Source organism: Magallana gigas, chromosome 6, assembly GCF_963853765.1.
Source record: "Magallana gigas chromosome 6, xbMagGiga1.1, whole genome shotgun sequence".
Taxonomy (NCBI): domain Eukaryota; kingdom Metazoa; phylum Mollusca; class Bivalvia; order Ostreida; family Ostreidae; genus Magallana; species Magallana gigas.
In genome coordinates, this window is record NC_088858.1 from 35,678,700 (window position 1) to 35,695,669 (window position 16,970).

Here is a 16,970-nt window from a genome sequence, read left to right on the forward strand (position 1 = left end):
AGTAGACCCTATTCTCTTTTGAGAAATGGAAAGGCATAGCGTGTCCATTTCTCAAAAGAGAACAACCATTTCACCCGCCTACTTTTTCAGTAACCATACGGTCACGAAATTATCTTCCAATTGCATTTAAAATATAACCACTCATATAAATCATACGAACAAAAAAATGTTATTATCAGGTGAAATGCAACAGAATTTTATTATGTCTGGGTGCAACAATGTATGGATAATGCATTCACTTAGTTATAATTGGTTCATGATGACGGATGCACTTGATCAGATTTATTAATATATACCAAATAAAATTTAATCAAATATATTTTATTGATATATCACAACATTGGACAACAGACAAAGCCTTTATTCATATATAAAACAAAGAGTTGGAAGAACAAAAGATATTTCGAATTTCATTTTTATAACATGTCTCAAAGAAAATAAAACACAGAATTGTCGACAAAGCATCGAAAAACCGATATCTCCATAGCATAATTAAACATCTTCCGTTTCACGACTTTTTGGTTGATATTTATACAGTAATATTCATAACATAAGACAACATTTGACTATAAAAGTGCATCAAAATTGAGATCCTAACTTCTAAGCCATTCAGTGACGCGATGTTGTCAAGAGAAAAAATCTCAAGAACGGTTTCATTTGTAGAGGAGCGGATTAGATCGTAAACCCTTGGCCAGCAAAGTAGTGCGTAATAAAAAAAAACGGGGGGGGGGGGGGGGGGGTCTACTTCAAAATGCAATTTTCTCTATGTAACCCCCCCCCCCTCCCCCCGCTACTTTGTGTGTGCAAATATTCATAACACATTTATTCAATATTTTGTTGTTACATAAGTGTTTAATAAAATTATCGAAATTAAATCTAAATTAGGCACCTTGAACAATCGCGCATGCATGCATATTTGAAAGTGTTCTCAAAATCAAGGTAACTGATCTGCCATTAAGTACTACAGTAAGCAATAACTAAAGTGAACTTGCAAGCTAACAAATACAATTATTATAAGTGCAATCACATTTTATTTAAACTTAATAAATTTAAAGGAGTCATAAATTACAAACTGACAATATTCGCGGAAAATGACATTAAAAATACCTATAAAACAATGTTAAATGGGTAAACATTCTATTTTGTTGAAAATCAAACACGTATTCGAACGATCCTTGTCCTACGCATTTTAAAGACTTGGGATCGAAAATAAAGTAAAAGAGAAATATTTTTTCTTGTATTTAGACAAAATGAATGAGCCACGTTACACTTTTAGAAGTTTTTATTATCCAAACCGGTAGGCTTATTTTCGTTCAACCAGTCCCTTAGGCAAATCACGTGACTCTGAAAAGGCGGGTAACCACGCTTTTGGAAGCCATTTTGCGGTAAAATCCGTGAAGCGTTGGATCGGCAGAAGAAAGAAAATAGAGATGGCGACCGTGACACCCTCTAAGTCCCGGAGATCTACCCGAACCGAGGAGGAATCACCCTCGACTAGTGGGGTCACATCCCCGGGGAGGCGGGCTAGGGCGGCATCGCCCGCGCGCATCACCCGACAGGAGGAGAAAACTCAGTTACAGAATCTGAACGATCGTTTGGCGGCGTACATAGATAGGATCCGAAATCTGGAAACAGAGAACAATCGATTGCTTGTGCAGGTGCGTTCTACGGAGGAAACCGTGTCACGAGAAGTGTCCAGTGTGAAATCGATGTACGAGAATGAATTGGAGGATGCTCGCCGGGTTTTAGATGATACTGCCAAAGAAAAGGCTCGTCTGCAGATCGAGAATGGAAAGCTCAAAGCAGACGCCGATGAATGGAAGGGCAAGTGAGTGAGCTATTTAAATGATTCAATTGTTATGTAATTCAATATCTCTAATGGTTTGTGTATTCGAGTTCTTGGCTATGGACATTTAAATCCTGGATCATGAGTCACGCCCTGGGCATTACTATAGACACACACATGCTCCACACCTCGTGTGAAAATTAGCAGCATGTTTCATTCACTGAGTCAGCTAAACAAACACAAATGTGATCTAGACAACTCATAGCATTGTGTTTTAAATGTGTTTCAGATGTAAATATTTACACAGTTTTGATAATTCTTCGAATTGCAGGCTTTGTTTAATGAATTCAGTGAAATATTTTTTTGAAATATCCTAAAACGAAAAGTTCTAAGTAAGTTGTTTTGTAAACTTTAGCTTGTTATCACAAAGAGTGATAAGATCAATCCAGAGTTTGTTTTTCGTATAAACAGATACAGCAAGAGAGATCGGGAGGCTAGAGATGCTGAAAATAGTGCCCAGAAATTGCAGAAAGAAAACAATGATCTACAGGCCAGGACAAGCGATGCGGAGGCAGCAAGGAAGGCTCTTGACACTGAAATCAATGTATGCATCAAAAAACATCTCAACAAATGATTAACTAGGGAATGTTCAAATTCTTTTGTTTTATAGCATACAGATTATCACATTATTTGTAGAAATACACAAAAGGCATGTCAATGTTTTCATTCTTCTAGGGAAATATATGAAAAAGGCATGTCAATGTTTTCATTCTTTTAAAAGCAAAAATTATCTTTGTTTTAGTCGGCTGGTCCAGTTGATCACAACATGACCTTGCTTCAAAAAATTTAGGATAAGGGATGATTTGAATGCATTTGTTATTTTTGTCAAACTGTCACCTGCAGTGCTTTTGCTTTCCACACGGTCTCTTTAAAGCTCTAGGAATTCTTTATATTAGGTCACAACTTTATGAGCTGTTGATTATTCTATTTTTGTTTCTTTGTTTACTTAAAGAAATTGAAAGGAGAGTTGGCCAATCTGGAAAGGCAGCTTGCACATGCGAAGAAGCAGTTAGAAGATGAGACACTGCTGAGGGTGGACCTACAGAACAGACTCCAGAGCACAAAGGAAGACCTGCAGTTCAAAACGCAGATGTTCGAACAGGTAATAAATGAAGGTGGCTAAAGAATTGAGAGTTTTAATAATTGACTTTATTTAATTATGTTTGTTATGGGAAATTAGACTTTCATCTCAACCTACACTTCCTTAAAAAAAAAAACCACAAAATAAATATGATGATAACATTAATCAAAGTTTAATACCTTCTGTGTTTGATAAAATACATTTAGTGACAAGAGACAAAGTACAAATAGATAAAACAGTTAATCCTTCTGATCTACGTAATACTTCTACATAATTATGTATTTGTATTTTGGTCTTTGTACTTTGATAAGCTGATACTGAGATTTAAACTCAGTTTTCATGCAAAGTTTATTTTACTGTCTTTATTAACTGCAAACGTACAAACAAAGTGTAAATAGAGCTGGGTAATTACCTTCATAAAAGGTTTACTGAATGGTCTAGGCTTCGTGTGAATTCTCATTTAGCCATAAAGTTCTCTACACTGCAGTTCTCAAAATGTCCAGAAGAGTGTATTTGTACTCCAAATGGGTAAATTGGAAAGTCATACTCCCATTGATTTTAATTAAATTTTATTTGACTTTCCACTAAATACAACTTTTTTTTCCAGCAACTGACTGAGAGGACAGTGACTACTTCCAAAGAGTATGATGAAGTTGATGCCTCCAATATCAGAGAGGAGTACGAGAGCAAGATGCAGGAGGCTCTGCAGGAAATGAGGGAGCAGCACGACAGGCAACTCCAGGAAGTCAGAGGAGAAGTGGAAACTATTTACGAACGACAGGTTCGGTGAACTTTTAATATGCATACTGTTATTCTAGATCTTTTTAGCTCACCTGAGCCAAAGGCTCAAGTGAGCTTTTCTGATCACAATTTGTCCGTTGTCGTCGTCGTCGTTGTAAACTTTTCACATTTTTATCTTCTCCTCAAGAACCAGTGGGCAGATTTCAACCAAATTTGGCACAAAGCACCACTAGGTGAAGCAAATTTGGCACAAAGCACCACTAGGTGAAGGGGCTTCAAGTTTGTTCAAATGAAGGGCCACGCCCTCTTTAAAGGGGAGATAAGGGGTTGATATTTTTCAAAAATCTTCTTTTTAAAAACTATTAAGCCTGAAAAGTTTAAACTTGTGTGGAGGCACCCTCAGGTAGTGTAGATTCAAGTTTGTTCAAATCATGGTCCCCGGGGGTAGGGTTGGGCCACAATAGGGGGATCATGATTTTCATAGGAACATATAGAGAAAATCTTTAAAAATCTTCTTTTCAAAAACTATAAGGCCAGAAAAGCTCAAATTAAAATAGAAGCATCCTCAGGTAGTGTAGATTCAAGTTTGTTCAAATCGTGTTCCCTGTGGGTAGGGTGGGGCCACAATAGGGGGATCAAGTTTTACATAGGAAATATATAGAGAAAATCTTTTAAAATCTTCTCATAAACTATTAGGCCAGAAAAGCTCAAATTAAAATGGAAGCATCCTCAGGTAGTGTAGATTCAAGTTTGTTCAAATCATGGTCCCTGGGGGTAGGGTGGGGCCACAATAGGGGGATCATGTTTTACATAGGAATATAGAGAGAAAATCTTTAAAAATCTTTTCTCAAAAACTATAAGGCCAGAAAAGCTCAAATTAAAAAAAATGGAAGCATCCTCAGGTAGTGTAAATTCAAGTTTGTTCAAATCATGGTCCCCCGGGGGTAGGGAGGGGCCACAATTGGGGGATCAAGTTTTACATAAGAATGTATAGAGAAAATCTTTAAAAATCTTCTTCTCAAAAACTATTAGGCCAGAAAAGCTCAAATTAAAGAGGAAGCACCCTCAGGTAGTGTAGATTCAAGTTTGTTCAAATCATGGTCCCCGGGGGTAGGGTGGGGCCCCAATAGGCGGATCATGATTTTCATAGGAACATTTAGAGAAAATCTTTAAAAATCTTCTTTTCAAAAACTATAAGGCCAGAAAAGCTCAAATTAAAATAGAAGCATCCTCAGGTAGTGTAGATTCAAGTTTGTTCAAATCGTGTTCCCTGTGGGTAGGGTGGGGCCACAATAGGGGGATCAAGTTTTACATAGGAAATATATAGAGAAAATCTTTTAAAATCTTCTCATAAACTATTAGGCCAGAAAAGCTCAAATTAAAATGGAAGCATCCTCAGGTAGTGTAGATTCAAGTTTGTTCAAATCATGGTCCCTGGGGGTAGGGTGGGGCCACAATAGGGGGATCATGTTTTACATAGGAATATAGAGAAAATCTTTAAAAATCTTTTCTCAAAAACTATAAGGCCAGAAAAGCTCAAATTAAAAAAATGGAAGCATCCTCAGGTAGTGTAGATTCAAGTTTGTTCAAATCATGGTCCCCCGGGGGTAGGGAGGGGCCACAATTGGGGGATCAAGTTTTACATAAGAATGTATAGAGAAAATCTTTAAAAATCTTCTTCTCAAAAACTATTAGGCCAGAAAAGCTCAAATTAAAGAGGAAGCATGCTCAGGTAGTGTAGATTCAAGTTTGTTCAAATCATGGTCCCCGGGGGTAGGGAGGGGCCACAATAGGGGGATCAAGTTTTACATAGGAATATAAAGAGAAAATCTTTTAAAATCTTCTTCTCAAAAACTATTAGGCCAGGAAAGCCCAAATTAAAGAGGAAGCATCCTCAGGTAGTGTAGATATAAGTTTGTTCAAATCATGGTCCCTGGGGGTAGGGTGGGGCTACAATGGGGGATAAATTTTTATATATAGAGAATATCTTTAAAAATCTTTTTCTCAAAACTATTAGGCCAGGAAAGCCCAAATTTGAGTGGAAGCACCCCCAGATCGTATAGATTCAAGTTTGTTTAAATAATATTCCAGGGGTAAGGTGAGGCCCTAATGGGGGATGAATTTTTACATAGGAATATATAGAGAAAATCTTTAAAAATCTTCTTTTTAAAGACTATTTGGCCAGAAAAGCTTAAACTTGTGTAGAAACATCCTTGGGTAGTGTAAGTTCAAGTTTCCAAAATCACAGCCCCTAGTAGTAGGGTGGGGCTGTGATGGCGGTTTGAATTTTTACATAGGAATATATAGAGAAAATCTTAAAAATTATTCTGGGGAAAGTTTTCGGTCCTAAACTCAGTACTTAGTGGGAAAGCACAGGTTATGCAAGTTTGATGAAACCATGATTCCATAACGAAAAGTGGGGCCAGGAAATGGGGGGCGGGGGGGGGGGGGGGGGGGGGGGGTTGTATAGGAATAGAGAAAAATCTTCTTACAGGTACAACAACAAAAGGGGCTTGGTATTTACCAAAAAAAGAGGTGGATAAAAATTGGCAGATTTTCAATTTATTTTTTTTAGCAAGATCTACTGTACTTAGTTGTCAAGATATTTTGATACTTTTATGCTAATTTGATCAGAATTAAGGCAATTGTTGCTCAGGTGAGCAATGTGGCCCCTGGGCCTCTTGTTTTTCATCTGATAATACCTTTGGATAGGTTTGTTAAATGAGTAGAAAATTTAAAGGAACAAAATTGCATTTTTTGAGAAGACACTTTAGCTGCATGTTATTACAGATATGCTTGATGAAATTCATGATGAAAGCAATGCTGGCCGTGTAATTTGTCAATGCAATATGTTTGGGATTTATCTGAAGTATTTTTTTTTTAAACAAAAAAGTCTATCAGAGTTATGTGACTGATACACATTACATTCTATCTTAGGTGGGATCTCTGAAGAGTGCCTTGAACAGAAGTACGAGTGGACCTACAGCTACTACCGATGAGATTAAGATTACAAGGAAGAGAATCGATGAGATGTCCTCTGAACTCACAAAGTTAAAGAAGGAGGTAAAATTATTATTATTATCTTTTATCTTTTACCCAAGAAAAATTTCTATAAATGCTATATACTGTCTAGGATGTCTTGCCATTTAAGCTTTAAATTGAAAGTAATACTAGTTGAATAATTTTGAATTCAGAATGCAGCTCTAGAGGCCCAAGTATCAAACCTCCAAAGTCAGCTGACACGGGAGCAAGAAGAATTTGAAGAGCGACTGACCATGAAGGACCAGGAGATAGCGGACCTGCGCGCCACCATAGAGGAGCAGAGCCAGGAGTATGCTGACATTCTGGAGGTCAAGATCAAACTGGACAATGAGATTGCCACATATAGAAAGCTTTTAGAAACTGAAGAGGAAAGGTATAAACTTCTATAAAGTGATTGAATGAATCTTGATTATTTATTTTATGAAGTATGGATCGTTTTGATTTTAATTTACTTGTTATTGTTTTTTTGACTGATGTATTTTAAAAGGGAGAAATATTGATTGATGTTTTCAGTAAGGAGAGGCAGGATATTTCTTACCAATTTGATGATCAGAATTGACCTCTTAAAATTTCATTAATAGCGAAATTCAACTAAAAGAAAGGGACAACTTATGCAGAATGTTTTCAGTAGTGTAATTTCATTTTTAGGTTAAACATGTCACAGACCTCCTCCCCAGGATCTACCCCAGGCAGCAGGCGGGGACACAAGAGAAAGAGAGTAGCCCTCGCTGAGCAAGTCCAGGAGTTCGAATCTCACTCAACCTCAGGGTTCTCTTCACAGTCTTCTTCCTCTGGAAATATTAACATTGAAGAAATTGATTCAGATGGAAAATTTATCAAACTTCACAATGAATCTGATGAGGTATATGTAAATTTTGTTTAAATTTTTGTACTGTTCTTAAATATGCCTGGTGGCAAACAAGGCCCCTTCAATATTAGAAATAAGCTTACTTTCTAAGATATTAACCAGTTCCTAGTATTTCCTATACTGTTGATTTTGGACGTGTGTGAAGTGTTCAACATAATTCTTTGGGTAGCCTTTGGGACTGCTAGCCATTAGATTGAGTCCACATTTTCACATCAATATCTGTACTTACCTGCAACAACTCTATGCATTTTCACTTGGCTGCATAATATCTTGTCTAAACTTATTTCCATGTTCTCTGACTCTCTGTTAAATATTTATTGTTTCTGCTGTTGAAATTGTTTACAAGGACAACAGTCCTGAGAATGTATACAGGAATGTTGTTTTTCTTCAGGATGTTGCAGTTGGATCTTGGCAGTTGCAGTTGCGTCACTCGGAAGCAGATGATGCAGAGAGTAAAGCACACTACAAATTTCATCGCTCTCTTCAGATGAAGGCACACACATTCTGTACAGTGAGTTGAATTTTTGTGACCTACATTGAAAAAAAAACATGTTTGTAGGGGTTTTAAAATTGTTAATCAAATTTGAATTTGAGCATATCAGCTATTTCAGTCTTTGTTTTAATTGTTATATTATTTTATTCCAAAATTATCTGTTATTTTAGGTGTGGAGCTCTGGCACTGGTCAGACCCACAGTCCACCAAGTGACCTAGTTATGAAGGGCTCAAAGTGGGTCCCCAACAAAGATGCCATGGTCTGTGTTCTAATAAACTCTGATGGGGAGGTAAGAAAAGTCATTAAATTAAATTCTATATTGTTGTTTCTTACTGTTTTGCCAGAGATATTCTAATGCTTATTGTTTATTGCTAGCTTTTGACTTGGTGAACTTTACAGTAAAAGTAATGATTTGTTGTGTAAAGTTTCAATGTATATTTATCATGGCAGTTTTATGTTAAGTACCTTGTGTATCAAAATGCATTATGTAATGCTTTAGTATTGTTTTTAGAATTGACTGCAGGAGACTATTTTATATTAATTATTACAGGAGGTTGCGAGGAGAGCAATGACCAAGAAAGTTCAGAGATTTACTACCTCTACATACAGACCATTGTCAGAACCTGGAGCAGAGGTAGGCACAACTAGGCTAAAATTTAGGCTTATCAATATATATACAGTATATTAATACCAACTCCTTACATAGTCCGAAAGAAAATTATGGCAGCAAATCGTACAAGTCAACCCACTAATTCTCAAAATATTAAACCTCATTGAATCTCTTGAATTCTGTTATCTACATGTTTGTAGTAGATTTTATTTTGAAATGGTTAATCATAATTTAAGTACAGATTCTATCATATTCTGTCCATCTTAACTAAGGATTATTTTTACAGAGAGCAGAGAGGGATAGGTGTTCAATCATGTAGACAGGTCGTGGTTTCCCAAGGACTACCATGAGGAGGGAGTATTAAAGCATCTCGCAGATAGAGCTATATTCTGTGTATATCCAGACCTCAACTTCTCTTGCCCAGACCCATGTAGTGTGTTGTGATACGAAGGTCTGAAGTTTATGCTTATCTTTGGTACTTGAATTAAAGTAATGGTTTAGTCTCATTAATGTAAATTGATAAGAACTCTTAAGATGGAGATTTATGTGCATTTTTAGTATTTCTCCAAAAATTGAACCCAAGGCAGCAATGTTTTGTGTACATAACGATGTTATCTCAAGGAATCCCTTTACTATGGTACAGATGTTCATGTACAGTAAATGTATTTTCTCCCTTATGAATGGGCATTATTTGTAAAATTGGAATTTTTCTGCATTGTGTAAGACTATGTCAAACAATTACAGTGTTTTCTGCACTGCTGGTAGCATAATTCTTCTTTTCATCTGATATCACCGTTATAATGTTTTTATAGTTCAATCAAAACCAATAATTGTATACATGTACATGTAGTACCATAATTCATGTTACTGAAGTGAGCATAATTTTGTAAACCCACCTTAAAGTGCACCAAAAGATATTTTTTTAACTGTGAACAATTAGAACAATTTTGTTTACTCTTATTGCAATTTTTGGTTGTTGTTATAAGTAGGATGCATTTGCAGGGCTTTTTGAAATGCATGAATATTATACATGTGCTGATTTCTTTTTTTGGCCAAGTTTACACTAGGGTTGTGTATTTTGTTCTCTCTTACAGTAGCTTTGATATTGAAAGTGCATTAACATGTACTGATATTTCAAAATATTCATGCACAGTTCCTTCCTAGTAGTAATTGTTATTTATTTGTCATGTCTTTGCTTAAAGTATGTTCTATCTCTCCACATATATGTTCAGTTGTTGATATACACAATGTATACACTGTATTCATGATTGGTTATAGTGATTTTTTTTTTTTTAAATATACAAACATATCGAAATCATGTATGCACTTTTATTTCAAAATGTTGTGGTTGGTTAAAAATTTAACAAACAAATGCTAGTCCGTCATTGTACAAAAGGATGTTTTGCAATTCTTGATTGTAATAATGTGAACGTTTAGATAAAGTACTTCCATTTTATGTAGGGGTAGGGATTGTTGTAGCATTGACCCTTCAACATTTGTACAAGTTTACCGATCCATTTAGATTATTTTATACCAGTACATTTAGGAATGGTTTGGGAGGTAACTGGAGACAAATCTTATTTTCTTGGAATATACTTGCTTTAAATTTTGTTTAAATGTTGCTTAAAAAGTGCTTCTTGTATTGTTAACTGGATTATCAGGGTATATGTTGCATAATGGTGCATATATACTGTAAAATTATTAGATTTCATGGTGGCTTTTAAATTTTTGTGGAATTAACGGGTACCTCTCATCCATGCATTAACATCCTCCATGAATTAATAAATTAGACCATGAAGTCATATTTCCTTATGTAGGTATAAGATAAAACAAGAAAATGTTTCCCCACCAACCTGCAAAATTTAAGCAATCCATAAGAATTAGCCCCCATGAATTTTAATGAATATACAGTAGTTACCATCTTGTTTTTCTAGGTGTTAAATTTTGGCATTTGAATCGGTGTTGTCTCCAGTATGCCTATGCTTTTAATTAGTTAAAACTTATAGAAATTTTTAAATGTCTACTATCCATTTATAGAGCATATACAGTAATAAAACAATTCATATTTGTGTAAATTATCTTTGTCTTCTTTGTTGGCAATGAATTTTATATATTTCAAAGAAAAGCTTTAATGGTTCTAAATAAATTGATACCATAGATTTCTTGTGGTGCAACTTTCTCACAAGCATTTTTCATCTCGAGGGCCAAAAATAAAGGCTCATGTACATGTACAACATGCTGTTCAAATACCATCGGCTAAGGCTTTTAATTTTTCATAATGAGAAAAAGGGTGACTTGGATTAATTTACAGTAAAATGGCTAAAAGCAAGCATTACACATTCATGCCATTCAGACAATCATATCAAAATATGATTATCGGTACTAGTATTTTAAATTTTAAAATAGTACAGTTTTCATTCCATGTAAAATATATGCCCTGTTATCAATAACAAAAAACCAACGGTTTAGATTTTATCCATTTTTAATCCTCAATTTGTTTCTTATTTGTTTAATCATTTTAATCACTTGTTCTGAAATGGCATCCGGATTTCTATACAGCATATGTCTGTCTGAACTGTTTATGACTATATGCTTGGCTCGAGGATAATACTTTGTCAGTAAATTCTGCTCCGATTTTGCCCAAGCCTGAAAACAGAAGGATATTTCATTCCAATTTGCAACAAATATCTATAGAAACTAAATTTGTTATGGTCATTTAAGAACAAGTATATGTAAATAACAGTTAAAAACAAATGATTTATAGTTCATAAATTCTTTAAAATTAGTACATGTAGAACTAGACATCATTGAGAGGGTGGCCATCTCAAAGAGCCCCTGATTTAATAAAGGGCATTTGGATGAAAAGAATTTTAGAGGACTCTATTGACCTTGACCTCTAACTTAGAAATTTTGCATTTGACACAGAACTTCAATTTAAGGTTACTGCTAACCCCTTACCAACAAGCAATCTTATGGTTAAATGTGAGAAAGATTTAACAAGTGGAGAGGTGATTCAAAACTGGATTTCAAAGAGATTTGCTATGACCTTCAAAATTGATCCAGAAACATGGTTCAGGGTCACTGCAAACCCAATACATCTTCCTCAAAACACTCCTTATGTAAAATAAATAAGCCAGATAGGGCTAAGGGGAGAGAAAATATGATTCAAAAAGGGATTTTTAACAACGTCTGATTTGACATAAAAATTTTGGGCTAGGTCACTGCCCACCCATTGACAAAAGTCAACATGTGGGTAAAGTGTGAGCCAGATCTGGATCAAGAGGAAAGAAAATATGAGCCACACAATGATGTTGCACATAATTCTGCTATGACCTTAACCTTGGACCTAGGAACTTGGGTCAAGGTTACTGTAAACCCAAAGGTACTCTGTATAAAGTGTGAGCCAGATTAGACCAAGGGGAGGGAAAACATGCTTCAAATATCTTTGGAACTTGGTAAACTCCAAGTGTTCTGGACAAAATGCTCTAGCGTATATAAATACATGTACATGAAAATTAATCGCACACTAAGGTATTAATTTTACTCTACCTTATTTAAATGGCTTGGCATTAACTCATCATAATAGTTTCCACTTAATACAGTGACAGAGACATTACTGGGGACTGTCTTTAGCATCCTCATAGTCCTATAACATGCAATACATAAAATCAATAGAATACTTTACAATAGATGAAAACATGACAATAACAGCAAATTCTTCATTTTCCCTCATAAAAACAAAAAACTCTGTGCAAAATTTCTCATCTCTAAACAACATTTAAATAAATTCAAAAGAAGTTCCAAATAAAAACAAGAATTTGAGAGATCAAAATTCAGAAATCATATTTTAGCAAGATCTGTAAAAAGAAATTTGCATCCATCTCACCTAATTTGTGAAAATGATTCATTGATGAAATGATATTCATCAACTACTGAGCTGAGGTGTTTTGGATGACACAGTAAATATTTCTGGAAAAAAAGAGATAGATGTAAAACTCCTTCAAAATGCCTTGGGTAGGACTACAGGGTAATCAAATGTACTTGGTGGATGACATGCCAGTTTTCGAACATGCAATTTTAATTTCTTGCAAATTGAATCTGGATTCTGAATGTCTAACCTGTCTGTTGACCACATCTTCTGCAAGATTGGTTCCAGTCAATGGTTGACTGATCAGCCCCACAATAAGTGCCAGTCTAACCAAACCAAGGGCTGCTCCCAACTGTAAACTCTGGAAACTTGGAATCAAATTGCCATACCTAAAGTAAAATCACACAGGAATGATCAATAAGTAAGAAAATATTGGAAATAGTCGAAAATGGGTCCATAAATCATTTTTATTTCCCCATGTATTATTTTAACCCCGTAAATAATATGGTAACCGATATAATATTTATTCAAAACAGTAATTTTATACAAAATAATTTTTAATGACAGTGACTGTTATAAAGAAAAATTATTATTAATGTGATCCCAATTAGGGCTTATCATCATTTGTGCATGGACTAGTTGTGGAAATGATTGAAGTGATATATATGGATACAGTGCAGTCATCTCATGAACAGGAATGCCTTAGTATTACAATACATGTACTTTTTTAAAGTAGGAAAACGCCTGTGATATAGAAAATTAATCTAGCATCACTGGACTCTTCTCCATTTCAAATTAGAATAAAAAGTACATACATCATTGAACATGTACATGTTTATTTGTAAATACAGTGGTATCTATATACTAGTACATATAAATCAGATCTGTTTTGAGCAAAATTTACCTACCAATGTTTCTCCCATGAACCAGAATCTAGTTCAAACAGATCATCTGACAGAGGGTTTATCAGCAATATCCCAGCTACCTGACTGAAATAAAACAACATTACTTATTCATTGTTACAGTCACAAAAAAATAATTTTAACAAGAGCTTGCAAAGACTTTTGGAAGTTGTGTCAAACGGCAATGGGAAGTAGGCAAGTCTATTTCAATGCTCACCACTCCACCATGGCTCTTTGAAATCAACAAGATTTGTCAGGCATTTGTGACGGTCAGACCGGTTCGAATACCCTGCCAGATAGCTCAGTTGGTAGAGCACCTGACTTGAGATTCAGGGGGCCCGGGTTCGAATCCCAACTGGTCCGTCATTATTTCTCATTATTTCTCATATCCCATTACACATTTGAGCTACCGGTAAGACTATGCCATCTGTGCATATTTCACTTGAAACCAGCATCATTTTTAGTTTGTTTTGATGAAAGAAAAAGATAATTACATCCTATCAAAAGTCCAAGGTCTTGCTAAAATGCTTTTAATTTCGATATACTACATGTTTCAAAAGGAAAAATGCATACTTTTCAAACATTTGGGTGTAAAATTGTGCCACCAAGGCCCCTAACTCTGCTCCAACCAAAATGAAAGGTTGTGGTTCCTGACTGCTTGCTGTAATTAATTTGTTCAAGTCGTCTGCCATTCTGCAACAAAATTTAATACACATATCAAAATACTTCAGTATTCAATCTGTAATGAATGAGAAAACTCTTTTTTACATTATGCAGCTAACAAATTTCCTATTGAATGCAGATTTTCAGACATGTCATGACACCATTTAAGACAATGTCTGTAATAATTCATGTACTGGTATGTATCTATGCATTGTAGAAATGTGGAAATAAATACCTTTCTATTGTAAATGGGTGCCATCTATTTCTAATGTTACTCTTGGCATCCTCTCCATCAGATTGAGAGTGATTCTGTAAAACAAAAGAAAACTTTGTCATTCGCTGTTATTCTCCAAATAAAAGTGCATATGGCAGTGACAGAAAAGTCTGAGGTCCATAAACTCTATACATGTGTAAAGATATACCTTTAATGGACGATCACTGAAGCCAAGTCCTGCTCTATCATACACACATACCTGTTGGCGAGATATATTGATAAACACAACAGATTGATTAACACAACAGAAGTTGCAGTAGACATTTTATGGCATTTTATTACTTTAGATGACATGCATTAGATGATATGCATAACCGTCACATTCTAGAAATTCAAGTAACAACAGTACAAACCCTTGAAAATTTTGCAATGCTTGGCCACACTAACTCCCACACATCAGAGGTCATGCCAGTGGGGGCATCCAATATTACTGTAAAGCAAAAGGTTTTACTGTAAAACTTGACAAAATACACAAATTCAAGGTAAAGGTACCTATTCAGCATCAATTGATGAAATGTATACCTGTAGGAGGCCCTTTTCCATGGCATTTTTTAAATAACTTCTGTCCCCAAGCAACATCATACAACTGTCCTAAAATATAATGCCATTTGTTGTTAAATATTGTCATAAAGTTCTGATACCCGCAGTTTTAATTTTAACTCTTTAACTGTTTAACTTTTCTAAAACAATAATAAAACGTATGTTACAAAGTATCATTATTTGAGCCAAGTTTTTAATCATATGTATACATACATCAGGTTTTGTTTTTTTGTGTGATGATTTTTTTTTTAAAGACTACATCATATCATTACAAGCTTATTTATCTTTTAAAAAGAGCTAGCGCAGTGACATGACACTCTCAAACTTTGACACTAAATGTAGAAGGCAAAAAAAAAGGGATCTTGATCAACATATCACAAGTGAACACTGTGTCAGATAATTACTAAAAATCCAGCTGATTTTAAGCACTAGTACATGTACCTTTAATCTGTAAATACTTAACAGCTGTACTGTTTTCCCCCCTCACATTCTACTAATTTAAATCAAAATGAATCAAACACACTGCATGCTGACAATATAGATACCATTATCAGGCCGTAGTTCCTGGGTCTCTTTCTGTAATGCTGCATAGTTCAGGAATGGCGGAACAAGTGTGATGACGATCAGAATTTGTACAGCTTTCAGGAGACGCCTCCCCCATCCCCCTCCACCCCCACTGTCCGAGGACTGCTCTCCTTTGGACTACAGAAAGGAGAACATGAGATTATACCAAGTTTATTGTTTTCAAGTGGGCTATTGAAATGCCCTTGTAATAGGGGAGATAACTCTAAAAAAAACAATATTCTCAGTCCCAATACTTGTCTTCATCTTTTTTTTTATTCGTGGAACTGTTGATAATTAAAATTTACAAAAATAATACTCATGTTCTTTACTGCATGAATATCAAGAAAAAAAATAAATCATTATTTTTTTGTTGATATTTCATCTAATTTTGACCACAGACTTTACTTCACTTCTTTATGCATGCAATTATGATAATATATTTAAGGCAGGGTTGTCTCTAAAAATTGAAGAAGAAGGGAGAAATAAAAAAGTAGAAGGGGATCTGGAGGTCTAGCTTATAGCTAGATTGTGTTTGAAATGCAATAATAGCTGGGTAATTACATCACTTTATTCGGGGAAATTCCCCGCCTCCCGGGTCTTAGAGACAACCCTGTTAAGGGATGCAGAAAAAACCCTGCTGGGATTGAAAGCTGCAGTATGCATAAGAATTAAAATCAATAAATTCATCATTCTGAAACGTACAATCTTTGACGAATCTTTGTCAGAGAAAAGCCACATTTAGTGCATTTACAAACTTTATCTTTAATCTGTATTGTCAGGGACGTATATACTAAATTAGTTTGTATAAAATATGTCCCTGGTATTGTCCAATTAAAGGTAAATTACATGTAGAGCTTAGGTCAATATTCACAGAGACACGTACTGTTGTGTATACATTCAATGGTTCATCAATTGCAGGCGTGCACTATTTATATATTGAACAGCTGTTGAATGAGCTCTACTTGTGATTTTCTGTGTTAATTAAAAATAAATTCATTGCTTGTGATTCTTTCAGGCCATTCATAGCTTTAAAATATGTATCAAACAGAAATGCTTCAACACCAGTTTCATACATAACCCAACCATCATCTGATATATTTCAATGTAAAAGCAACAAGTAATGGTGACAATTAAGTTGCAACCCAACTCCATTCACACCTAGTTCTCATGAGAGATCTCTTCTTCTAGGGTACATTGTGCAGTGGCTACTTGCTGTCCATAGACCAACCCCCTCATTGATGTGCCTAAAACCTGGGCAAATAAACCATGCTTACAGTTACCTTTACTGAATATTCTTCTTTTTGAACTGAACCACTTCCAGTGTCAGCGACAGCTTTCGGTTTAACAATTGTTCTTTTCCTCATCTTTTAATTTTCAAGCTGCACAAAAAAGTAAACACGCTATCAGCTGTACACGTGGTTAAAAATATTTCCGGTTCATATTGTTTCTATTAATAGATAATAATAATTTGACAAAC

General features: G+C 35.1%; 2 protein-coding genes across 2 annotated transcripts; one reads left to right on the forward strand and one right to left on the reverse strand.

Moving 5' to 3' along the window:
- Window positions 1-1,312: 1,312 nt before the first annotated feature.
- Window positions 1,313-10,757, forward strand: LOC105322429 (lamin Dm0). Its single transcript, XM_034469487.2, has 11 exons — window positions 1,313-1,828; window positions 2,258-2,390; window positions 2,799-2,948; window positions 3,535-3,708; window positions 6,606-6,731; window positions 6,863-7,083; window positions 7,359-7,572; window positions 7,970-8,089; window positions 8,242-8,361; window positions 8,623-8,706; window positions 8,969-10,757. The coding sequence occupies exons 1-11, from the start codon at window positions 1,431-1,433 to the stop codon at window positions 8,999-9,001; spliced, it is 1,773 nt and encodes a 590-aa protein (XP_034325378.2). The 5' UTR covers window positions 1,313-1,430; the 3' UTR covers window positions 9,002-10,757.
- Window positions 10,758-11,146: 389 nt separating this feature from the next.
- LOC105322430 (uncharacterized) lies at window positions 11,147-16,931 on the reverse strand. The gene is made up of 12 exons (XM_034469485.2): window positions 16,774-16,931; window positions 15,475-15,631; window positions 14,912-14,980; window positions 14,743-14,819; window positions 14,538-14,588; window positions 14,351-14,424; window positions 14,026-14,145; window positions 13,459-13,539; window positions 12,801-12,939; window positions 12,569-12,651; window positions 12,232-12,328; window positions 11,147-11,328 (listed from the first exon to the last, which is right to left on the reverse strand). Exons 1-12 carry the CDS (start codon window positions 16,855-16,857, stop codon window positions 11,155-11,157), a joined length of 1,206 nt encoding a protein of 401 aa, XP_034325376.1. The 5' UTR covers window positions 16,858-16,931; the 3' UTR covers window positions 11,147-11,154.
- Window positions 16,932-16,970: the final 39 nt, after the last annotated feature.